General features: G+C 42.6%; 1 protein-coding gene across 1 annotated transcript in view; it reads left to right on the top strand.

Annotated features, from left to right (window-relative positions):
* Positions 1 to 17,408, top strand: part of PGGT1B (protein geranylgeranyltransferase type I subunit beta) — a 31,804-nt gene extending 14,396 nt beyond the window's left edge. The window contains exons 4-9 of the mRNA XM_075272259.1: positions 3,304 to 3,455; positions 5,702 to 5,834; positions 9,393 to 9,438; positions 13,622 to 13,806; positions 13,943 to 14,051; positions 15,321 to 17,408. Of these exons, the coding sequence (XP_075128360.1) occupies positions 3,304 to 3,455; positions 5,702 to 5,834; positions 9,393 to 9,438; positions 13,622 to 13,806; positions 13,943 to 14,051; positions 15,321 to 15,502 (807 nt within the window). The 3' untranslated portion in view covers positions 15,503 to 17,408. The remainder of the gene's footprint in view (positions 1 to 3,303; positions 3,456 to 5,701; positions 5,835 to 9,392; positions 9,439 to 13,621; positions 13,807 to 13,942; positions 14,052 to 15,320) is intronic.
* The last annotated feature ends 9,924 nt before the right edge of the window (positions 17,409 to 27,332 follow it).

Genomic DNA, 27,332 nt, shown 5'->3' with positions numbered 1-27,332 from the left:
GGTTTAAAATAAGATTAGCGGTGCCTGAGTAGCCTATTTAAAGGCTATTCACGCATATGTGGGGCTCATACGGCAAAATTTTGCTGATAGAGCCCCTTTAAATATGTTTCTTTAATTCAGCATTATCTGGCTATGTTATTTGGTGAATCATCAAATATTCTGGCTTAGTGGATGCTCATAAAACAGTTTATAAAATTCACTTTTAATGGCTGTGAATACTTAGGAAGAAGGCCCCAAAATCTTAGTTTACAAGTTATCACATATCCACAAGATGTTATGACTTGCTGATCAGTGAGGGTCCAACTGCTAGAACCCCTAGCCTTAACTAGATCGGAGGTCCCATTTTTCTTGAATGAAACAGCAGATCATATAGGCTCCATTCATATTGGGCCTTCCAGAAATAACCAAACAGTATTCTGCCTTCTCCAACTTCCACTTAGAAATGCAGATATGGCTGACCTGCTGTTCCATTCATATATAAGGAAATATAAATGTTTTATAAAGTTCATATAAAAAACTTATTATAGTATATCTTATTAAACTATAATGTTTCTTATTTATCAGACTGCTTTCCTCCCTTCACTCAATTTGTATACATAGAAGAGACGGACTGTCACCTTCACACTCTGAGTTACAAGTGACATAGAAGTCTATGTGCACACTGCTACAAGTGCTATTATGCTTAGTAAGTAAGATGGCAGTCTTTCTCTCTAGGTACCTTTCTGTTAGTGGTAAGAGACTGAATTAAGAAAATATAAATGGAGAAAGAAGCATTTTTCTTTAACAAAGAGGTTGTCCAGGATTATTTTTTATAAATAAATTAGGCTGGAGAAGGGGGGGGGGGAATAACAACAAAAACAAACCATACTCTGTTCCCGATGCTCTGCCACCTCCCAGCATTGTCCGATCCTACTGCCCCAGTGTTTTCTTGTGGTGGAAGTCCTCACTGGCTATGACATCCAAGGTTCTTTTCCTTTGCCCAAGGAAAAGGACCCGGTTTGTCACAGGTAGTGATTTCCTATGTTGTTCGCTGAGGATTTGCCTCAGTGGTCACTTGCGGCGGGGACTTCAGCTGGAGGATAACATTGCAGCAGCAGGACCGGACTGGGCTGGGAGACACTGGAACCCTGGGGACAGGTGAGTAATTTATTATTACTATTATTATTATTATTCCATTCACATTGTGCAATATCGCATACAGCCTGCGAACAGATGTGACAGTATTGGAAGACTTTGCATGTTATATTGCAGTTCTATGCTGGAAGCCACATGTCATACTTTCTGATCAGATACTGGAATAAAGGAATTTCACTGTACATATATTCAGTAGATCATCCTATTGTATTAGTCTCACATTCGTGTCTCGCCATTCTGTGTGATCTCATACAGGCCGCAAGCCATTTACTGGGCAAAATGTAAGTAAAGAACCAGAGATGCTCATATGATAAATGAAGCCAGTGTATAAGAGTAATGACTAGACCTACTATGGATGATACTTCCATGAACCAACTCTGAAGGCTAGATTAATTTTGGGTCTAATACTGACATCAGAGTTGAATTACATTAACCCATTTGACTTGTCAGGATATCTATCATCCTTCATCTAGCGGTTATATAGGTCTCCCTATTGCTCGACCGTGTAGTATCCTAAAAACAGACACTGTAACATATTGGATTATAACAGTCCTATGGTGAATTACATGGGCAGCAGACGTCACCAAGGAGTCCCCTGATTAGATAAAGACCTGAAATAGCCGCCATGTGTCTTGTGTATGACTCCTAATGTCTACGGTCATGAAAAGATGGGGGTTGTTGTCTCTTTTGTTGTAAATCTGCCAGCTCTGAACAGTAACTTGACATCTGGCTAATTCTGGGGCTTTTCTCTTCTTAGATATTGGAATCACCTCTGAGGATAAGTCTCCTTATCACAAACGCCAGAGACATTTCATCTATAGTGGGTGTTCAGGACCAGCACTATACAGTGCAGTTGTTTTATGCCATGGAAAGCAAGTGACATCAATTTTGACTTTAGTCCCAATACAACGGACCATAATAAGCCTCAGAAGACTGTTATTAAAAATCTGAAATATCTGCCTCGATTAGGGGTTACCTGGCCCAGCTTTGTTTTATGCCCCTCCTAAGGCATTTTCAGGGTTCACCAAATGTAGCTTGGTGCAAAGACAATGAGTCCTCTGCTCACATTAGGAATGTCTGTACATTGGCTGACATAGATGTGGATAGGCCTACTCATAAACTAGGAGATGCAGAAGAAAGTGGACCAGCCCCCTTGTAGGTTTCGGCCAAGAATGAAACAGCGCTCGCCCGGTATAGATGATGGACACTCCTTTATTGACACACAACGCATTCCTGGCTAAAAAGCCCTTTCTCAAGTGTATACATTTCGTTCCACAGTGGGCCAAAGCATGTGGAATGAAATGTATACACTTGAGAAAGGGCTTTTTAGCCAGGAATGCGTTGTGTGTCAATAAAGGAGTGTCCATCATCTATACCGGGCGAGCGCTGTTTCATTCTTGGCCGAAACCTACAAAGGGGCTGGCCTACTTTCTTCTGCATTTATACGTCTGAGTGACGCCTACAGCAGCTGCCTTGGACCCTTAAATATAGGGGATACAAGCTTCTTAAGTGTCGTGTTATTACACAACCTCTTCAGGTGAGGGGGCATTTGTCCCAACCAAAAATAGCCCATTATTGAAATTTAATACACGAGGATCCGCTCGGTGTGGTGTCTTCTCTTGTCTTATAAACTAGGAGATGTCATCCATAGCCATGAAAAATGTAGACTATTAAATATAATATAGTCAGTACAGTAATATGAAGGTGCACGCTTGGAGGAGACAGGTTCCTAGGTACCTAAGACTGCCACCTAGACTAGGGAATATGGTTGGTTTATTCCCAGTGCAATGTTTCAGCTGGCAAACAGGTTCCCTTTGTAGTAAGTAAATTGTAAATGTAATTTGTAAATTTAATAAGTAATTATTCTTCGGCTCTATTCACATTAACTTAACGGCCAATTTTAATAGCTATCCAATGGCTGAATCTGTGCCTTTCTATGACGATATTCCTTTGTTTTTTTTAAAGGAATGTGTGAACGATCTGTTATAAAGTGGGATATGTGTTATTTTTGTCTGTTTTCATAGATCCAACAGCAGACTCAAGCCTATGAGGGATCCATAAACAACAGGTCCCACGTGGATGCAAATCTGCTGTGAAAAACAGCTGGTTTTCATCACCTCGCCTACAAAGAGCCAAACTAACCACATATATTGTTGTTTCAATCTACAGGGCCATGGAATTTACCATCCCTATGACAGTGGCCACATAGCCATGACCTACACTGCTCTCTCTAGCTTGCTAATACTAGGAGATGATCTGAGCCGTGTCAATAAAGAAGCATGTCTTGCAGGTCTGCGCGCTCTCCAACTACCTGACGGAAGGTATGTGCCTTGTTTCATTACTATTTTAATGAGGGTTTTCATTGTATGCTAAAAATCTATGGTCGGCTGGGTTTCAGTGTTTTGCACTGCAGGTTTTTTCTATGGTGTGAATGAGATTTGTTTAAATCCCATCCACTTTACTGGTACTGTAATTCACAATATGTGGCCCCAGCAATAACTGCAGCAGGTATATGGCAAATTACTCTGTATTATCCTGTATCTGTATTACTATGCTGCTATAACATGCTGAAATTTCCCCAATGTGGGACTATTAAAGGATTATCTTATCTTATCTTGGGAATGCACCCTAGCACTCACACCATGGCACACGTAGCTCATGGCAAGCACGCATTCATGTCACCCGCAAAATATAATCATATTGCATACTGGCCGCATGTTGTATACTTGTTACTTGCACACTAGACATACAGTCCTATGAAAAAGTTTGGGCCCCCCTATTAATCTTAATCATTTTTAGTTCTAAATATTTTGGTGTTTTCTTCCATTTCCTTACTATGTTCCTCACAGTGGAAACTGACAGGTTAAATCTCTGAGACAACGTTTTGTATCCTTCCCCTGAACAACTATGTTGAACAATCTTTGTTTTCAGATCATTTGAGAGCGGCCTGTCCATGCTCGGCGACCATCAAACTTAACTGAACTTGAATTGTTTTGTAGAAAGAAATGGTCCAAAATACCTTTATCCAGGATCCAGGAACTGATTAAAAGCTACAGGAAGCGACTAGAGGCTGTTATCTTTGCAAAAGGAGGATCTACTAAATATTAATGTCACTTTTCTGTTGAGGTGCCCATACTTTTGCACCGGTCAAATTTTGGTTTAATGCATATTGCACATTTTCTGTTAGTACAATAAACCTCATTTCAATCCTGAAATATTACTGTGTCCATCAGTTATTAGATATATCAAACTGAAATGGCTGTTGCAAATACCAAAATATTTAGAACTAAAAATGATTAAGATTAATAGGGGTGCCCAAACTTTTTCATAGGACTGTACTACACATGTGCACGTAACTAACATGCTATAGAGACACCAAAGAAACACCCTTCATACATTAGACACTTACTACAAATATACAAATTCATGCAGTAGGCAGATGCTACGTACACACTATTTCCAGACAAGACGCAGGCAGTGTACACTGTTCACACTCAAAACACGTCACACACACCCCATTCCAACACTAGAAACATGCACGTCACTTACACATCAGACACATTGAAATGTGCTATATTCATGTAATATACATTAGGCATATGCTATACACGTGTCAGTCATGTACTAGACACAAGCTGTAAAGGCCCTGTCCTGCATGAGACAAGAAAACCTGAATGACAGACCCCCTCTGCCCTGCCAACACAACAGCATTTGCGAAATCTGTTGTAAGGGGGGTGATGAGGACTGTAAACAATGTAACATGCCCCTAAGATATCTTGGTCACCAGGTCAGCGCTTGCTGCCCATCATTGCACCGTACATGTAAGCAACAAGGAATTAAAGCTTATTGCTTCATCGAAAATGTACAGCACAGAGAGGGAAGGGTTAATGTATACACTGGACATATAGTGCTTGTATAAACTTGCATATTGGACACAGCACAAAGACAGGTACAGATACTGCTCACCCATTACGTATATTTGTCACATATATCAGAAATAATAGCCTCGACAGAACCTGACCCCGTTATAAGTCATTAGGGCCTGTGGGGCGCTGTTCTTATTTGACACTGGACAGTTCTTGCAGACTTGTATGATCAGACATTACACACATTCACCACATGCCACACACACTATTCATTTCAGTCATTGATGCACTAGCCATATATTGAAATATACATTATCACACAGCAAAAATATCATTCAAATTGTAATACATGTAGGCAAGGTGGAATCTTTTCTTAGCTAGTGGGGGCCACAGCATAACTAAGCCCCTCCCTCTTTCTGCTTAAGCCCTGCCCTTGTCATGCCACTAAGCCCCACCTCCACATGACTACAACATGTTTTTATTTTACCTCTCCTCGCCTTTTGGCCCCCAGCTAGGAAGGGCCACCACTACGTCTGGGCCCACGTGCAGCTGAACCGGTTGCACAGGCGTCCTGTCTGGCCCTGGATATTGTATCTTGTGGTGTAGATGGAGGTGAGCTCTAGTGCAGAACTGTGCGGTATTCAGGCTTTATAGAAGGTCTGATGTTGACTTAGAAAACACCATTCTCTTTTTCTCTGTAGTTTTTGTGCTGTGCCGGAGGGAAGCGAGAATGACATGAGATTTGTGTACTGCGCTTCATGCATTTGTTATATGCTCAATGACTGGTCAGGGATGGATATGGAGAAGTCAATAGAGTACATCAGAAGAAGTATGGTAAGTCTTCTCTTTTACATGTGTTGGAAATTTATTTATGCTAATTTCAGATCGAATCCTATTTGATGGCAGGAATAGCTAACATTGGAACTGCATTAAACCCTATTATAAGTCCATGGAGTCTCACGCACCTTGGGTATCTGTTGTGTGGTATCTGCTTATAACAGAAATCACAGTGTATGAGATAATATATGGAGAAAAGTATTGGGATACACCATTTAGTTATTCAGTCCCAGGGTTTCATTCAGTCTTATTACCACAGAGGAAAAAATCTGCCTGCAAAAACTGTGTAGTCAACATCTTTCAATACATTATGTACGACCAACTCTACGGGAAAGCAATCCTAACCCATGTTTATTGTCAGTGCTTTGGAGGCTATAGAGTGATAGCTAGACTAGTAATGGGACGTGTTACCGGCCATGTTCTTGATGTGGTTAACTATTGTGTGGCTTGTTGTGTATGCAAATAGAAGGTCTCTTCTGACATGCTTGCCAAAGTATATGTGAGTTTTATGTATAATGTGCACTGTGTCACCTTGTTATATGTGCAGTATGAACAATAGGTGTAGTGTGAGGTCTTCCATGAGGTACTTCTTGCTACTACTGTGTATACTGAGCAGTAATTTGCAAGTCCTTCTGAATAAGTCGCTTTTGAAACCTTGGTATCCTCATGATTTGCAAGCCACACTCCGTTGTATGGAAATATTCTTATTGAACAATGGACATCTTTGAAGTCTGCTTTGGTTGACCGACACTTTTAGAGAGTCACTGTTGTTACAATATTTTACATAAATCAATATTGAAAGTGAATATACAAAGCCTCTTATTATAACTTATGAGAGAAAAATGCTCCTTTTTCCACTTATCAGTTAAAGAGGACCTTTCATGGTTTGGGGCACAGGCAGTTCCATATTCTGCTGGAGAGCTTACAGGGCACTGAATTCAGCGCACTGTCGGCTTTCCTGATCTGTTCCCCCGGGTAAAGAGCTTTTGGTCCCGATACCGTAGCTCTTTACAGTCTGAAGGGCGTTCCTGACAGTCCGTCAGGTACGTCCTTCTCCACAGCAGCGCCTATCGCGTTGTACAGTGTGAGCGGGGAGGAACGCCCCCCTCCTGATAATACTCGTCTATGGACAAGCACTGTGAGCAGAGGGAGGGGGCGTTCCTCCCCACTCACACTGTACAGCGCGATAGGCGCTGCTGTGGAGAAGGACGTTCTTGACTGACTGTCAGAAACGCCCTTCTGACTGCATAGAGCTATGGTACCGGGACCGATAGCGCTTTACCCGGGACACAGATCGGGAAAGCCGACAGTGCGCTGAATTCAGCGCTCTGTTGGCTTTCCAGCAGTATATAGAACTGCCTGTGCTCCAAACCATGAAAGGTCCTCTTTAAGAATTACTGATGGGTGCAGTATTGTTTCTCTCTGCTTATCTCACTCTTGTCTCCATATGTGAACTGCAGCCAATTTACACTGGAGACTGAACAGTGAACGAAGTGGAGGAAGAATTATTATTCTTATATTCGTTTGTCACTATTTGTTTCTGAAAACGGATTGAAACAACAGTGGGCGTTCACACTAGCGTCGGTGTCCGACAGCTAGTGTCCGAAGCTAAAATCTTGCGCGGACATTAGCATCAGACACTAGCTGTCGGACACTGACGCTAGTGTGAACCCAGCTTAAGGGGGCATTTACACTACATGTAGAATTTAGCTGTCCACTTGAAAAATCGGACATCTTTGTAAACGGACACACAAGGACACTACATGATGTCCCATTTAAAATCATGCAAATTGGAAACAGACACAGCTAGTGTCCGATGCTAAAATCTCCCGCGGACATAAGCATCGGACACTAGCTGTCGGACACCGACACTAGTGTGAACCCTGCTTTACTCCTTAAAGGAATTCAACGTTGTATCCAGCAAAAAACACCTTCTTATTTAAAACATAGCCTTTAATTCGAAATATCCAGAATAAAACAAACTAGATAACCGTATTCCAAAAATGGTACATGATGGCAGATGGAGAGAACGACGTCTGGCTGACGCGTTTCGGAGCACTAAGGGTGCTCCTTACTCATAGCCTGGCTATGAGTAAGGAGCCCCCTTAGTGCTCCGAAACGCGTCAGCCAGACGTCGTTCTCTCCATCTGCCATCATGTACCATTTTTGAAATACGGTTATCTAGTTTGTTTTATTCTGGATATTTCGAATTAAAGGCTATGTTTTAAATAAGAAGGTGTTTTTTGCTGGATACAACGTTGAATTTCTTACCACTTACCCCGGGCTGAGGGGCTGGTTTCCGTGCAATTCGCACCAACCAAAGAGGATTGAAACACAGGATCATTTATTGTGGATACTACATCTGATTATTATCCAGGACACGTAAGTGAGCTGACACGCTCATGCAAATTTTTTTCTTCCTTAAAGGAATTGTCCAGGATTAGAAAAAGATGGCTTTTTGCTTTCATAAATAGCGCCATGCCAGTTCATGGGTTTTGTCTAGTATTGCAGCTCAGCACCATTGAAGTGAATGGAGCTGACTTACAATGCCATACTCAATCCATGGACCATTGCTGCTTTCAGGGAGCCATGCCACCAGGACAAAATGAGTGGACAGTAGCAATTGCTACTCTTTGTATATATTTCCAACATTATATATATTTTACAACTTATGTTGGGTTCACACCAGCGCACGGTCTCCGTACTCAGCTTTCTGTTTTCTGCCAGCAGAAGTCGGAAACCTGTCATACCGGGTCTGGTTGTGCGCGCCAGTGAGCCTCTTATGCTCTCCACGGAGAAACCGTTTTTTTAAACTGGACACAGAGTACTGCATGTCCGACTTTGTGTCCGGTTAAAAAAAAAAAACTGTTTCGCCGCGGAGCATAAAACGCTCACGGGCGCTCATGGCTGGACACTTTTCAAACTTATTCAAATGAATGGGTTTGAAAAATGCCTGCAGGTTTCCGTTTCCTGTCCAGTTTTGGACAGTAAACGGAAACCTGTATAAACGGAGACCGGGCGCAGATGTGAACGAGCCCTTACATTGCCTATACTTATACTGAAAGGCAGCAGATACATGTGAATACGAATAAAAAATGTGGTAAACCGGCAATCATGTTGTGCACCTCATTTATTGTTATTAATAATAATTAATAATAATTTTCTTTTAATCTGTTTCTGCACCTTTATCTGGGGAGGTGCGGCATAGCATAATGTGTTGGTTTTCCAAGGAAGAAGATTTAAAATGTACCATAGTTCACCAGAAAAGTTCTATCATTTTGCACATGAATTGAAGCAAACTAAGCCAACATATTGGTGGTTTAAAGCTAGACTCAAAAGTCTAGAAATGCGCTGGATCATCCAGCATGAGCAACTGTGATAAATGTGGTGCGTTTTAGGAATAACTAGTCTAACTTTGCAGTTTCTAGTAGACTAGATCAATAAATCTGCCCTAGTATCTTGTGAAGAATTAGTTCAGTTTTCCTTTAGAACTGGAAAGTGTAAGTAAATATGTTTTGTGCATCAATAATTTTTCATTTTTTATCATCTTTGCAGTCGTATGAGAATGCACTGGGACAAGGAGCCGGATTAGAAGCTCATGGTAAGGAATTTTCATGTTTTCAGTAAATTCTAAATGATTTTATTTTATCTTCCCTCTGCCATCCTATTCTTTGTGATTGTGATGTATATGCAACTTTGTTATAATTTAGGCCTAAGTAATATGAGTCGGGCTAGGTACTAAGACTGTGCGCACACACTTACTCTTTCCCACCTGACCTGATATTAGTTATGGAGAGACACTGGACAGCAAGGATTGTTCCCATTGTCTATTCTAACAGTGCACACTATTGACTGTGTGCTGGATGGTAACCTCAACAACTGTCCTGTCCAATCTGCTTCCAAAAATTGGTGAGGATACCATCTTGTATTCCATTTTTGTGCACATCACACTTGGTCCATCTTGCACACAATGTAGTCAACAGTCCTGTAGGCTGGCAACCACACAACAACAAGGACAAAAGTTAAACAACAGTGCAGCACAGTGGCTCAGTGGTTAGCACTGCAGCCTTGCAGCACTGGAGTCCTGGGATCGAATCCTGCCAAGGACAACATCTGCAAGGAGTTTGTATGTTCTCCCCATGTTTGCATGGGTTTATTCCCACACTCCAAAGACAGACTGATAGGGAAATTAAAAAAAAAAAAAAAATTAAGCCACAAACTCCTTTAATCCAAAATGCAATATTTCAGCACACATTATTTCTTTATCATGCAAGGTGTGCAGCCACAACTCTCCTTGTCCTGTGTTCGTGGCTGGACAACTTTTCTGTTAAAAAGGTGATTTGGAGAACATCCCCTGACTATGTACCTACCTTTTATTGGATATTGCCGTCTATGCATCTGACTGTAAATTTGCTAACAACTCTTGTTCTGACATGTGATACTATATACTGTATGTACATGGAAGTTATATAGCCATCTGGTAAAATCAGCCTATTGTTTGAGAAGTCCAGACTTTTTCTTCAGAAATTTGGATGGACTTTGTAATATGCTGCACCCTCCTCAACCTCTGAATTTGATAAGCTAGGAATATTTAGGCTCCCTGCACACAACCGGATTTATTTTCCGTATAGTATCCGTAATTGTGGGTCTGTAATCCTGGATAGTATATGAACCCATCCATTCTTCTGGCCCCATGCACAAAACTGGGTTTGTTCATTCAATTGTATGAGTATGTGACAACATGGACCGCATGTAGATCTCTATGCCATCTGTTCTGTTTCTCACAGACCCATATGGACCCTGCGGTCATGTGCATAGAACCTTGCAGCAAAAGCTAATTCCCCAATCTAATACCCTCCAGAAAGTACTCAAATATCCCTGAAACTAAAGGCATGCAAAGCAAATAAAAAAAATGTGCTAATAAAATCTTCTGCAGGTTACGCACTGTTATGATGCATCGTGTAGCTCTGGCCTTGGGTAGAAAATGTAACACTGTGTTGCTAGATTTTTTAGTTTTCCATCTTGTTTGGCAATGACAGATGAGTGGAGATGGCCTCCAGTAAAATAGCTTGTCATATGTATGTTTTGTGTTTGTAACCCTGAATAAATGAATTTTAATTAATATATTTCTCACAGATGCATAGCCCTGTAGGATAGCAGTACCAAATATATGACAAATGTATGATGGACAACTAGTGATGAAGAATGAAACTTGTGTACATATATCTTTTTTTCCTTAGGGACAGCCATATTGAATGCACACACTTCCCTTCTGCAGACGTTGTGTGTGTGCTTAGTGGCACCTGCAGTGGATGGGAGCTGGAGTTTACAGTCTTCAAGGAATGAAGGACGATAGGTCCAATCCAAAGACCAGAAAGTTATGAGGGAAATACATACAGAGCATCACCTATATGGATAGTGTTACTATCCTGACTTATCCTGGCCTCACCAGTGCTAGTGATCTGTCATTGATTCCACCTCCCCTGTTGACCCTGCCCCAGTCTTCACAGCAAAGCTGACAAGCGAGGCCTCATTGCTCCAAAGAGCTCATTTGCATAATGGTAAAACAGTGATATCTCTGCAACACAGGCACCAATTCACAATAGGAAACCGCCATGAGGTTAGGGTCACCTGAATCAATCTGTCTGTGGAGCTGGGTTCTGCTGATAGACTTCCTTTAATTCATATGCTGATTAATTGTTCTAGCACAGAAATCTGGAGCCATGTCCTAGGTCAAAGAACTTAAGTTATGTTATAAATGTCTGACAGATGTTGGTCCCACCCCTAGAACCTGCACCTATCTCCAGAATGGGGCTTTCACCACTCAACCACAACTTCTTCACGTAGCCTGGTGGTCTAATCCTACAATCCATAGTATTTTTCGGCAGCCCCTTGTATGATAATGAAGAACTTATTGTATGCTTCTACATACAATAATGGGATCTGTCTGAAATCCTGACCGTTGTGCTTATGTACATCTGCCAGGTTTATAAATGACCCTTTCTTTAGCTCCACCAATCAGAAGCCAGAGAATAATCGCCCTTTGAACCTGAGATATTTTATTTCTCACAATGTTGGGATTGGTTCAGAGCCATAGGTCTGTAGAATCTTGGTAATACGATGAAATGTGGGAATGTGATATGTACAAATATTTGCCAAGTGAATTTTTCTTTTTCTGCCCAAAATTGGTATTGTGTTTTTATATGAAAGCTAACTGCAAGCCTAAGAGCAAATGTCTGTCTGGTAGTCCTGAATATTACAGCAACTGAATTGTAATAAATCTTATTAAAAGCTATGAAATCAACTTTATTTTATTTTGTAGTCGTTCATTTATACAATATGTAAGAAAATGTTACCAGTTGGCATTTTATCTACAACTGTCCTTACATCTTGCATGTCATTCTGCCCATACTCCTTAGTTAAAAGGGGTTGTATCTAATCGATGGGAGTCTGACTGCTGAGACCCCCATCGATCACGAGAATGGAGGTTCTTTTTTCACCCACTGCATAATCAGTCTGACTGCAGCCAGGATGAATGTAGATGTGTCCAGTGATGGACGGCACTCCTATTCACTTCAGTGGAAACACCTAAGATAAGACATCTCTGGCTCTTCCATTGAAGGGAATGGGACTACCAGAAATGGCCAAGTGCTGTACTTGGGCTATCTACGATATTCCCATTTGAGTGGGAGCACCGTCCACCACCAGACTTACCTACGTTCATCCTGGCTGCACAGTAGGGAAAGGACCCCTCATTCTCGGGATTCTGGGGTCTCAGCGGTCAGACCCATACTGTTCAGGTATTTATCCTTTTTCCTATGGATAGAGGATAGATATTTTTATGGCATAATCTCATTAAATGTCAAAGACCCAACAATAAAATATGTATTATGTCCCTCATTCCTAAACATGGACACTTGGTCGTAGTTTCCAAAATAACTTATCTTTTATGACTTTTTTTTTTTTTTGGGGGGGGGGGCATATTATGTAAAACAAATTCTATACCCTCCCACACAAAGTAGCAAAGCAGAAAAACACAGATCTCTAAGGGCTAGTTCACACGTAGGCAAAGGGGCGGATTTTGACAGCGGATTTCGCTTCAAAATCCGCCCCTTTACAATGTAGACCACCAGGCTTTTTTTTTCCGCTAGCGGAGAAAAGAAACGACATGCCCTTTCTTCAGGCGGAAGCCGCACGGCTTCCGCCCCCGGCAGCTCCCTCCTATGTCAGCTCATTCATTTGAGCCGACAGCTGAGGGGAAAGCCGCGACCGCGATGGTCGCGGCAGGCGGGTTTTGACAAGAGAGAGACACGGCTCACCGCGTCTCTCTCGGTGTCAAAACCCGCGCGGGCAGTTCACGTGTGAACTGACCCTAAGCCACGGCTGTATTTTCCATTGGTACCATTCTAAGGTATATGCAACTTTTTGATCGTTTATTCAATTTTATTTTTTGAAGGTGAGGTGACCAAAATAATTGCATAATGCTTTATTATTATTATTATTATTATAGTCTATGGAGTCAATGTGTAACTGCTTTGTAAGCGGTTTGTTTTCTGTTTTTCGGGTCCGCTAAAGAACGGAAACTTGAGCGCAAGTGTGAACCTAGTGTCGTACGAATAGTAGATGGTATAAATTTTTTGGAAAAAATTTTTTGATTATTTTGTACAATTTTATTTTTGGCTTAGAATAGCATCATCTGTGCAGCAATAGGGTGATGCTTTTTGACTGCACGTTTCCTATTACTGCTACTCTTATTACAAGTTGTTGGTATTGTCCTTATCTAGGTGGCTCCACGTTTTGTGGCATTGCTTCTTTGTGTCTCATGGGAAAACTTGAAGATGTCTTTTCTGAGAAAGAGCTGAACCGAATAAGACGATGGTGTATTATGAGGCAACAAAATGGCTTCCATGGGAGACCTAACAAACCGGTTGACACTTGTTATTCCTTCTGGGTGGGAGCAACTTTGACGGTAAAGATTTATGTCACTGTAAAGACTTGGCGTTTGCTGTAGCATTTCTTCTAGTAACAGAGTCATTGTAAAATTCAGACTGCGGTTAGTCTTTACTAATCTCACTAAATTGTTCTTTCATTTTTGGTCATTGCAGCTGTTGGACATCTTCAAGTATACGAATTTTGAGAAAAACAGAAATTTTATTTTATCTACCCAAGACCGTCTAGTAGGGGGTTTTGCTAAGTGGCCAGATAGCCATCCAGGTACTTTATATTCTTGCTATTATTCATGCATGTAAATATATCTTTTGTGATGCAGCACCAAAGCCCTACAATGTGGGGGAGTGGGAAGATGGACCAAAATGAGGAGTGAACAAGCTGATAATCATTTTGACTTCTTGGTGACTCTGCTGCTAATATAACCTTCAGTATTCCAGCATGCTCCAGTCCCTCCAGTGGGACTTGCAAGAACAGCAGAGCATGTGTGCATTCTGGGAGTTGTAGTTTGATAACATCTGCAGGGCTGAAGGTAGCCTACACCTGCCATATGTCTTCATATTGGAAGCAGTAGTGCAGTGTTTCTCAACTTGTGCCTCATATGGGTCAAAACCATATTGCTGGCAGAGAGCAGGTGGATAAGAATCATGTTGATCAGTCATATCTTTGTTGATTAGTCGTATAATGGTTTTCCAAGCTTTATACTTGTCCAGTCCCCGGCCGATCAACTGTTTGAAGCAGCGTCTTCAGTACTTACCAAGCACAGTACAATTATACAGCACCGGTACTTGGTATCACAGCTCAGCCCATTCACTTGAATGAGACTGAGCTGCGATCAGGCTATGTGACTAATGAATGGGACCTCGCATAGCCCTGAGAAGCATCGTACTTGGGGAGGGCTGTTGCCTCTACAAATAGCTGATACATGGGTATCCTGGATGTCAGACACTGGATCTTCAATTGATGATCTGTCCTAAGGATAGGTCATCAATTTAGAAGTCCCAGAAAACCCCTTTAAAGAGGTCCTTTCATGTCTTCAGGCATATGCGATGTAATACACCGCTAAAAAGCCGACAGTACTCTGAATTCAGTGCACTATTGGCCATGACGCTGAGCGTGAGCAATGACTTCCATTACTCCTGACAGTACTCGTCCATAAACGAGTACTGGGGGGTGTTCCTCACCACTCAGCGTTATGGCTGGGCGGTAAAGAATGCCCCCTCTCACAGTACATTGCAATAGACGCTACTGTGAAGAGGGGCGTTTCTGACAAACTGTCAGAAACGCTGCTCTGACATTGAAGAGCTACGGTAACGGCACTGATAAGTCTTCAGCGGGGGCACAGAACGTGAGAGCCGATAGTGCGCTGAATTACACCGCATGTGCACGAGGACCTGAAAGGTCCTCTTTAAAAGTTCTTTTGTTTTGTAATACTTAGTATGGCTTGACACCATCTGTTGTATCTGTACTAAATACATGTGGATTACATTTGTGTCTTATCCTTCTTCACCCCTTGTCTTTTTCTCATCACTCCAGATGCCTTGCATGCATACTTTGGGATCTGTGGCCTTTCTTTGATGGGAGAGTCTGGTATTAATGAAGTCCACCCAGCACTGAATGTAAGCTTAACAACATACAAACATCTCCAGCAGCTCCATGACTCCTGGAAAGCCAAGAACTATGAAAAGAGCTCAAATCATGTGCACCTCAGTACTTGACTACTGACCACCACCGTCACCTTAGGATGGAGATTCATAGCCCCACTTCTCTAAGCCATGTATTAACCAAGTGTGCTTTTTCGTACTGGAGTCATTCGATCAAAGTGTTCATTGGTTAGTAGCACTGCATTGTACAACAGGCTTCGACCACTCCTCCTGTACCTCAATGAAACTATATTTTATAAGATGGTATTATTTAACAGTCCTCTCGTCATCATTCAGCAGCTTTAGAAAGTCACTTCTATGATCATTGAAACGCTAGGTTCAGCACCTGTAACACACAAACACATAATCACTGAAACAATAAAATATCTAAACATACAGATACCATAGATAAAGGTCTTATTGTATGCAATCTGCAGAAAGGATTATATTCTAGTTACTATTTTACAGACTACAAACATTGGACCTGAATAATGCTGGAACACTGTAGAACACTGTATATGACTTGTCGTCTCACATATACTGTACTAAGTACATGTCTGTAGACTTATGGTTAAATGGGTGCACCAGAAGCTTAAAGGGGTTGCCTACAAAGTGTTGTAAAAGACCAGCCTTACCACAGTTCACTAACAGGAAACAACAGGAAAAAAGTTGTTGTCAACTCCAATTGCTATCTGAATTTTCTCCTTAGAATCTAACATTGAGGGTAGGGTTAAGTCATGGTAACACAATGATTGTATGACAACTTGCGGATAGCTATTTGTCAGTGTTGTGTCCCAACCCAATTGAAACTGAGCAGGAGGCTCCATATAGCTTTAAAGGGGTTTCCTGTTGTTGCATATTGATAGCTTATCCCTAGTATATGTAATCAAATATTTGATCGCTGAGAGTCCGACACCTGGGACCACCACTGATCAGCTGCTTAAAGTGGTTGTGGCACTTGGATGAGCGCCGCTTCTGCCTCACAGGTCTGTGATGTCACATTAAATTATCACGCGGCCTGTTAGCAACTCAGTCCCGTTCAAGTGACTAAGGCTAAGACTAAGTTTACATCTGTTGGGGAACCAGAACAATGGACAGACAGACCTCTAACAACAGATACATACAGAGCCCGACGAATTCCATTGACTATAATGGGATCCATTGGGTGTCTATTGTTTTTAAACTGAAATCAGCAGATGAAAAAAATGTAAATGCAGGTCTTTGATCTATTCAAACACCTGATCTGTGCTGGTCCTGGGTATAGGATCCCAATGGATTAAATATTGATGACCTCTCCAAAGGATAGGTCCTAAATATGTGACTCCTGGAAAACCCCTTTAAAATAACAAAAAGGTGGTCAACTCGCCTGTTAAGATTTAGACCATGCTTGTATAATATGGGTTGGTATGGGATGTCTCCTCTGCAGGCCAGTCCTAGTGGGCTCACATCATGAAGTGACAGACTGTGGTACTGAAATAAACAGGGAGGGAGAAAGGTGACTATATATGCCATTTGTTCTTTTCAGCCATTCTGAGCCTTCTGCCCAGCCTTAAGAAAGGACTGGCAACCCCATTAAATAAAAGGTGTTTGCCTTCAAGTATTTTATTACTTGATGACCAATTATGAAAGAAATTACTGATCTTTAACATATCTATTTGTATATTTGAAGAAAGATCTAAAGAAGGAAAACCTAGTACTAAATAACAAGTCAGTGTAGAATATACATTGTACAGAAAGAAAACATTTTGCATGTGTCACATAGTAATATTTTTATGAAAGAATACAAAATTCATCATGTCCAGCTTCATCGCACTATATTGCCAAGTATTGACCACAGAATGTGTGCTATGCGCTGCAATTTACTACAGGAACATTATTTAATCCAATAAATAAGTCTGTAGTAAGGATTTATACATTTTTTATGATAAAATAAATATAATTGTACATCGGATTACTGTGAACACTTGTTTTTATTCAATTAAAGGTGGTCTGTATTGTAACGTGTGGGTGGTCCTTTATAGTAATAGTGTCTCATGGCTTCATTAAAATCATAAGATATGGTTCACCTTAAAGAGGACATACACTCACCGGCCACTTTATTAGGTACACCATGCTAGTAACGGGTTGGACCCCCTTTTGCCTTCAGAACTGCCTCAATTCTTCGTGGCATAGATTCAACAAGGTGCTGGAAGCATTCTTCAGAGATTTTGGTCCATATTGACATGATGGCATCACACAGTTGCCGCAGATTTGTCGGCTGCACATCCATGATGCGAATCTCCCGTTCCACCACATCCCAAAGATGCTCTGTTGGATTGAGATCTGGTGACTGTGGAGGCCATTGGAGTACAGTGAACTCATTGTCATGTTCAAGAAACCAGTCTGAGATGATTCCAGCTTTATGACATGGCGCATTATCCTGCTGAAAGTAGCCATCAGATGTTGGGTACATTGTGGTCATAAAGGGATGGACATGGTCAGCAACAATACTCAGGTAGGCTTTGGCATTGCAACGATGCTCATGTTGTTGACGCCAAATTCTGACCCTACCATCCGAATGTCGCAACAGAAATCGAGACTCATCAGACCAGGCAACGTTTTTCCAATCTTCAATTGTCCAATTTCGATGAGCTTGTGCAAATTGTAGCCTCAGTTTCCTGTTCTTAGCTGAAAGGAGTGGCACCCGGTGTGGTCTTCTGCTGCTGTAGCCCATCTGCCTCAAAGTTTGAAGTACTGTGCGTTCAGAGATGCTCTTCTGGCTACCTTGGTTGTAACGGGTGGCTATTTGAGTCACTGTTGCCTTTCTATCAGCTCGAACCAGTCTGGCCATTCTCCTCTGACCTCTGGCATCAACAACGCATTTCTGCCCACAGAACTGCCGCTCACTGGATGTTTTTTCTTTTTCGGACCATTCTCTGTAAACCCTAGAGATGGTTGTGCGTGAAAATCCCAGTAGATCAGCAGTTTCTGAAATACTCAGACCAGCCCTTCTGGCACCAACAACCATGCCACGTTCAAAGGCACTCAAATCACCTTTCTTCCCCATACTGATGCTCGGTTTGAACTGCAGGAGATTGTCTTGACCATGTCTACATGCCTAAATGCACTGAGTTGCCGCCATGTGATTGGCTGATTAGAAATTAAGTGTTAACGAGCAGTTGGACAGGTGTACCTAATAAAGTGGCCGGTGAGTGTACATTTACAAATGGCACTCCTCTGTTCCATGGTTTCCCAAACTGTGGGTCACAGCCACTGTAGTGTGGACAGGACTACAAAAAGCAATACTAATATCCAGTATTTTGAGGGCACTTCAGTTAGACCACAGTCATGATGCCATAGAGGTTGTTGTACAAAAGCTCTGTGTATGGTACATGCTTCAGGGAAGGGTGGAGGTGTCAGTGCTGAGTATGGGGAGAAAAGTGGTGGTATCAGTGCTAATTGTGGGGTGGGACATGTGGATGTAGCATTGCGGATTGTGGGGTGGGACATGTGGATGTAGCAGTGCGGATTGTGGGGTGGGACATGTGGATGTAGCAGTGCTGATTGTGGGGTGGGACATGTGGATGTAGCAGTGCGGATTGTGGGGTGGGACATGTGGATGTAGCAGTGCTGATTGTGGGGTGGGACATGTGGATGTAGCAGTGCGGATTGTGGGGTGGGACATGTGGATGTAGCAGTGCTGATTGTGGGGTGGGACATGTGGATGTAGCAGTGCTGATTGTGGGGTGGGACATGTGGATGTAGCAGTGCGGATTGTGGGGTAGGACATGTGGATGTAGCTGTGCGGATTGTGGGGTGGGACATGTGGATGTAGCAGTGCTGATTGTGGGGTGGGACATGTGGATGTAGCATTGCGGATTGTGGGGTGGGACATGTGGATGTAGCAGTGCGGATTGTGGGGTGGGACATGTGGATGTAGCAGTGCGGATTGTGGGGTGGGACATGTGGATGTAGCTGTGCGGATTGTGGGGTAGGACATGTGGATGTAGCAGTGCTGATTGTGGGGTGGGACATGTGGATGTAGCAGTGCGGATTGTGGGGTGGGACATGTGGATGTAGCAGTGCTGATCGGGGGGGGGGGGCATAAAGGCAGCAGAACTGAGTGTGGGGGGGGGAGGGGGCATAAAGGCAGCAGAACTGAGTGTGTGGAGGAAACAGAGAGGTAACAGGCCGTATGTAGGGAGGAAACTTGAAACTGGCAGATGTGTGTTTTGTTGTGATACTGATTACCTATGCTTTGGATAGATCACCAATATCAGATCAGTAAGGGTCTAGCATATGACACCCCTTCTAGAAACTATTGTGTAACTTCATGGTCACATGGCTTTGCTGCCGCTGAGTACAACAGAAATGACTGGGGTTGAGCTGCAGTATAAAGAACAGACACTATATATGTACAACGCTGTGTTTGGTATGCAGCGGAGAACCTCTTCTAAAGCTGATTGTTGGGGGTGCCAGGAGTCTGACCTTCACTCATCTGATCTTTTTTGACCTATTGTAAGGTAACCGTAAATTAACTACTGTATATCATAATCCCTGAAAACTCCTTTAATTTAGAGTAGGCAGACTCCCCCTATGGCTCACCATACAGAAGAGGGCGCTAGCTTTCCAGGCACACATCCAGTGGAGCAAGCCCGACTCCTACCACCACCAAGCATGGCTAAGCCACCTGAGCAAACCAGACATTCAACAACCAAACAGCAGCCAACCACCAAACCAAAAACTCCAACAGATGATAACCAAGGCCGAAATAAAGGCGACCACAGAGGCAAACAGAGAGCGGTACATTGAAGAATGGAGAAACGAAATAAATAACTCCAAGAAACTCACCGTGTACCAATCCCTACAAAGGGACTACACCATGGCCACCTACCTGGAGAGAATACGCCACCCCAAGCACAGACAGACCCTGAGCCGATACAGACTGAGCGCCCACAACCTAGAGATAGAGACGGGGCGATACAGACAGACGTACAAGCCACGGGAGAAGAGACTGTGCCAGCACTGTGACCAGGGGGTCCTAGAAGACGAGACCCACTTCCTGCTACACTGCACCAAATACTCAGCTATGAGGGCCGTCTACTACCAAAGACTCTCTGCCCACATCCCAGACTTCATATCTGCAGACGAGAAGAGGAAACTCTACATCCTACTGGGAGAAGAAGAGGCCACTGTGGAGATCGCTGCCCAATACGTGTCCAGCTGTCACCAAACCAGAGGAAGATGAGACTCCATGGACTGTTATATTTATCCCAATACACCCGCCCCACCCACCCCCACCTCCCCATATAGCAGTCACCAACGAAGAGGAAGATGAGACTCCATGGACTGTTATAACCGAACCCCCCCCCCCCCCATACCCACCACCCACCCACCCAACCCAACTCCCCCCCCCCACCCACCCACTTTACTAGCTTTGGCAATGCCAAATACCTATTCGGACGTGCCAATAAAGCATTTTTTGATTTGATTTGATTTGTGTTCTTATTCATAATAAAGTGTTGTATTATATTGGAGCATGATCTGTCTGAAGGACGGCTTAGTGTCTATCAGTGACAGGATGAGTAATTCCTGTCCTCGGCTTCCTGTCACGTTTCCTAGAATGTCTTCCTCTGTGCTATCAGACGTCTTCTCACATCCCTTACACATGCACATCTTATTTTGTTGTGTTTTTTTGTTTGTTTTTTGAGCCAAAGCCAGGAGTGTATTTAGCAGGAGGGTAAAGTCTAAAGGTTTAATTTCATATTTCCCATTCCTTTTAAAGCAACTCCTGGTTTTGGGTCACAAAATAAAGCAAAACCCACAAAATTAACAAAAAAAAACAACACAGCTTTTCTGCAACGTGTGGATTGAGCCAACATGTTGGCAAGTATTATTTCGCCCCTTACAAAGGTATGTTGACATGGCGGAAAATGAAGAGAAATTTGTCTTCCATTTTCCTGTGCCGTATTCGGACTTGGGATTCCCACGACGGACCAAACCGTTTTACAATCTCTAGAGCGGCAAGAACAAGGCTGGGTAAGAAAATAGACATGGTGACAGATCCTCTTTAAAGAGGACCTTTCATGGTATGGGGCACAGGCAGTTCTATATACTGCTGGAAAGCCGACAGTGCGCTGAGTTCAGCGCACTGCCGGCTTTCCCGATCTGTGCCCCGGGTAAAGAGCTTTCGGTCCCGGTACCATAGCTCTATACAGTCAGAAGGGCGTTCCTGAAAGTCAGTCAGGAACGTCCTTCTCCACAGCAGCGCCTATCGCGCTGTACAGTGTGAGTGGGGAGGAACGCCTCCTCCCTCTGCTCACAGTGCTCGTCCATAGACGAGTATTATCAGGGGGGGAGGGGGCATTCCTCCCCGCTCACACTGTACAGTGCAATAGACGCTGCTTTGAAGAAGGACGTACCTGGCTGACTGTCAGGAATGCCCTTCTGAGTGCTAAAGAGCTACGGTACCGGGACCAAAAGCTCTTTACCTGGGGCACAGATCGGGAAAGCCGACAGCAGCCTATAGTCATCTAAAATGATCTCAAATGCCTTGAAGTCGCAACCAAAACCTGAAAGAAGTGGAAGAGGAAAATTACTGTTCGAATGGATCGAGGAATAAAATAAATGGCAAAGTCTCAGTCAATGGTCATCTCCAGAAAGATAAAAGAAGATCTGAAGTTACCAGTGAGTACTGCTACAAACAGACTAAGTGAAGGCAAGTTACCAGCAAGAACTCCTGGCAAAGTTGTTGAAAAAACACATCTTGAAAAGGTTAACGTTTGCCAAGAAACAAACTGACCAGCATAAAGAGAAATGGCTCAATATTCCGTGGACCGATGAAAACGAAAATTCTTTTTAGAAGTAGTGGCCGCAAACAGTATGTCAGACAACCCCTGAGCGCTGAAGACAGCAAAACGTGGTGGTGCAAAAGACATGATATGGGGATGTTTCACATACCATGCTGTTGGGCCTACTTATTGAATATGAGGGATCATCAGTCATTTCGAGTATATTAAGATACGTTGACAATGAAGAAGAAGAAATGCCCTTGAAATCTCAACACAACAACTGTCCAAAACACACCAGTAAGCGAACAACACCTTGGTTATAGACAAACAAGATTGACATAATGGAGTGGCCAGCCGAATATCCTGACCTCAAAGAGAGGAAGGAGGGGGGAACGCGGGCTCGGGTGGGGAGAAAAGGGGGGGGGGCAGGGGCAAGAGGAGGGGAAGGGGGGCACAAGGGGGGGGGTCCATGGGCGCAATGGTGTGGGAGGGGCCTGCAAGGCAAGGGGGGTGGGGATCCGGGGGGGCACGCTGCAGGTGGGTCGCGCAGGGGGTGAGCGGGCCAAAGGAATATATCCCAATCTTCCAGGACTGGGACTGGGAAACACTGACTATGCCACTAAGGGGGCCTTCACACTTGTGCCTGGTGTCCGCCCTGTGTCTCTCCATCGGGTCTCCATCCTCAGCCTCGAGAAACTGGACCCATTCAAATTCGAATGGGTTTTAAGCTGAAAGGGAAATCGCAAACATTTTTTTCTGTTTATACATTACATTTTTGAGGGTTTTTTTTAAGAAAAATGCTGACACTGCTATTTCTGAGAAATCTAATATCTCTTTTTGTAAAGGATTAACACTGGGTACATTTTGTTTCTAGTTTATTATTATTATTATTATTATTATTATTAGAATTTTGCAAATAAAAGTTATTACAAGGACTTTGCTCTTTATTTGCTTTTTTAAACTTGCTGCTATTTTTGAACACTGCTATATAAAAGTTTTAAGTTCATTCCCATCATTTCTTGCCTTTATGAATTGACGTTCATTAGTATTCATGATGTTTGCGTTGTAAGGCAATCTCTTACAAGTATACATTCTTACATTGAAGACGTTAAATGAGGCCAATCTGATAATTGTCAGAAAAGCATATTTGATAACATGGTTGATGAATCTTGTTTAGCTGCCTGATGGAACTTGTTCTGTTAATAAAAGAAGACGCTACATTGTGAGCCTGGGAACACAGGCAGGTGTTCTGTAGTATCTAAAATCTGATACAAATGCAAAAATTACTCATCTCCAAATTATCGTATCGCTGGAAACCACTACAATCTTCTGTGATAAAAATCCTGCACCCAATATTTATCTGAAAACTCAGTGTATTTCCCTAAAATAAACTGTAAACATGAACAATGTCAAAAAATCTGTTCATAATAAAGGGATAGTAACTAGAGATGAGCGAGTAGTATTAGATCGAGTAGGTATTCGATAGAATACTACGGTATTCGAAATACTCGTACTCGTTCGAATACTACTCCTATTCGCAGTAAAGATTCGATTCAGAATCAGCATTGATAGGCCGAATGCTATACAGTGTGATGAGGCGGAGTCTAAGATCAGACCACAATGGAGACTGCTGTGGTCCGATCTTAGACTCCGCCTCCTCACAGACGAGCCTCCGGCAGAACCAGCGTTGATTGGCCGAATGCTGTACACTGTATAGCATTCGGCCAATCAATGCTGGTCAATGCATTCCTATGAGAAAAAGTCAGCTCGCGCATAATCAAAAGCTGCCAGCTCTCCTGACTAGCAAAGAAGAGCCTGCTGCAGAACCAACGTTGATTTGCCGAATACTGTATACTGTATAGCATTTGGCATATCAATGCTGGTTCTGTAGGAGGAGTAAGTTCACATTAGTGCTTGCCTCCTGTCCGGAAAGAGTCTGCAGGAGGACCCCCCGAACGGAATATCAGCGCAACTGCAAGCGCTGTGCAGTTAAAGCGCACAGACCTGTTATAGTCTATGGGGTCCGTGCGCTTTAACTGCACAGCGGTCCTCCTAAACATTCTCCTCCTGCTATTCGTGGACTTGGTGACTCTCCTTTAGTCGAATAGTGGTTTCCCCTGAAATGAGCATTTCTTCCCAAAGACTATAATGGGATTCGATATTTGATCGAGTAGTCGAATATTGAGGCTCTACTCGAAACGAATATCGAATCTCGAATATTTCACTACTCGCTCATCTCTAATAGTAACGTTAACTGAACACTATTAAAAACAGATGCATTACACAGTATCGGGCTTGGAGAAGAAGTGTATGACTTCTGTTGATGGTGTTCTCTAAATCCCTGTGTCATGCGTTGCCCCTCGAGGTCCAAATATAAAATTTGGAGGAATTTATTAAAGTCATTTTCCAACCTGCTTGCCACTTTTAAGAAATGTTGGTAGAGCAGGGGAGTAAGGTGGGCTCTGGCAGAGATGCCTTAGTCTGACAAATTTACTGTAAGTCAAATCAGAAAACTGGTGAGTTATAGCTGAAATCTAACTCAGACACTCACTAGTGTATGCGAACACTAGGAAGGATCCAGTACCCAGGAATCCACTGCGATTTTTTTCTAAATAAAACTTCACTTTTATTTTGGTGGAGTCATGCTCCAAAGTTAAAATCACAATATCAAAAACATGTGTATGTCCAAGTGCAACCTCTGCGCAATTCTTGCGGGCAGTGCGCGGCAAGCCCACGGATCCCATTATAGTCTATGGGGCCCGTGCGCTTGAACTGCACAGCGCTTGCAGTTGCTGTTGTGTTCCGTCCGTAGGGGTCCTCACGCGGACTCTTACGGACGGAACACATCAGCATGTGTGAACCGGGCATTAGGCTGAGGCCCCACGTTGCGGAAACGCAGCTTTTTTTGTTGCAGATTTTGCTGCGTTTCTTTGAGACAAAAGGAAATATATAGGAAGTTCTTACACTTTTCCCTTCAGCTGAATTTGCTCCTTGCTTTGGCTAAAAAACAAAAAAACGCAACAAAATCTGCAACAAAAAAAGCTGCGTTTCTGCAAAATGGGGATTTAGCCTTAGGGCCCCTTCCCCTCCCCAATGGGAGCACGCGTAAAGCCGGCTTGAAGTGAATGGGATGTGTTTTGAAGCGCTCATGTATACGTGTCTGAATGAGCGGAGTGTAAACTCCATGTGAAGGGGCCCTTACAGTCTGTCTGTGTAGTCAAGGCTGTAAAAATTGAATCCTGATGCAATGACATAGGCTGATATCAAAATGAACATTTTCACTTCACTTTCAAAACCATTAAGATGACAGGTTTGCCTCTATGGATCATTCATTTCCACTCAATGTTGAGCCCTTTACTTATTGGAAATCCTTGACAGTGTTAAGTCCTCACTGAAGCCTCTTATTGTATGAAGGGTAAAGCTTCTGCTTCAGATGCTGACAAGTAGAAAGTGAATCCTATTAGAATTTATTCTCTATGATGTCTTTATGACAGTACAAGTGAGATTTATTTCATTCCTATTATTGGATTTCTAATATTGAGGTTATTTTAAGGATTACCTCTCTTCTGCCCTGTGTTGGATCAGTGTAGTAGTGGCTTATATAGCTCTGTAGCATCTCAGTACCAGTCCATGTGCAGATCTCAGCGGCCGGCTGTGTATGTGCATTGCTTTATTGATCTTTTGTACCTGTTTTAATTAAGGTTTGTTTTTCACCCGTTCTGCTTGTTTTCAGCATTTACAAAGTTCAATATATTGTGGAAGTGCAAGTGTGTCTGACAGCGAAGTAGAAAGAACTGTAGTCAGAGGCAATGTATAGGAATAGGGAAAAGAAATCAATAAAAAATGAAAAGTTTCCAAAGTGACACAATATGTGGTATAGAATTATATTGGGAAATTTGGTTCAATTCCAGGAGAGCTAAAATATCTGACAAGAGTCAAGTTCAGCAATTCGATAAGGAAGGTTACATTGCTAATACAGAGCTGAGAGACCTTCATCCACTGCCATACTAACTCTTTTCATTGCCATGTATATAGAGACATTCTCCATTAGAATCAATATAAGTACATCTGACTGATTGAGTGTCCCAACTTTATTCAGAGTGAAAACAGCAGGATAGAAACTTTCACAGTAGTTAAAGACAAAATAACAATAAAGGCCGTATACGTAAATGGGGCTGTATTTTGGCTCAATATAATATACAGTAATGAGACACCCCTTGGCGCTCTCTCTATCGGTCTCCTCAATGATCTCATGACGCTCAGTGTGCCTGTGTGACCGCTGTGGCCTAGTTGCACCAGACGTCGCAAGAAGGCCCAATAGAGATGAGAGAAGGTGAGTATAAATGGAGCTGGACCTTCAGCTGTTATACTTTAGGGTCTAAAGAGACCCCAGAGAACAATCACTTACCGCAACGCATATCACGCTGGACATTTTAGTTTATCCGAGACAAATCGCTTTAGGCTTTGTTCACACACCTGAATTTCATGTATGCCCCTATTCATTTCAATTGATTTTTTGCAGACCTTTTGCATGACCTTTTTTTTTCACCAGTGCTGATGCATCACGGATGTCAGTGTATGGGGCCATGAAAAAGAAAAAGATGACATCAGTTTTTCACAGACCCAGAGACATATAAAATATTAGAAAAGGAAACAAAAAAAATATTGATTTGTTTTTCACAGACATGAAAAGCAAATCATCCATGGACAGCACACAGTCTGTGAAAAGCAGGGTGGTGTGCTTTCCATGAAAAGCAGTGACGGTGGATGTGTGAATAAGGCCTTACTGATCCGGCAGTGGTCTTAACAAGCATACCCTCATTTTTTTTGCAAATAGGTAGACTATAAGCTGAAACAAGTGGTTTCAGTACAGCAAAAGTCAAGTAAAATTATTTATAATATTATACATATTTCCAGGTCATACATAAAAACTTCAAAAAATCTACCTAAGGCTGGGTCCCCACATTGTGAAAACGCCATGATTTGGCTGTGCAGACATGGCGCAGCAAGAAAGCGTGGAGTTTTTTTTTAATTCAAATTCAAAGTTTTATTGCAAAATTTTAAGACACAACAAGGTCCGAAACAGACCAATAAAAACACAGCAAACACAAAAGGAAGACACAAGTTCAAACAGT

Source organism: Leptodactylus fuscus, chromosome 1 (genome assembly GCF_031893055.1).
Source record: "Leptodactylus fuscus isolate aLepFus1 chromosome 1, aLepFus1.hap2, whole genome shotgun sequence".
Taxonomy (NCBI): Eukaryota; Metazoa; Chordata; class Amphibia; order Anura; family Leptodactylidae; genus Leptodactylus; species Leptodactylus fuscus.
Note: the sequence above shows the minus strand (reverse complement) of the source record. Positions and strands in the feature narration are given on the sequence as shown.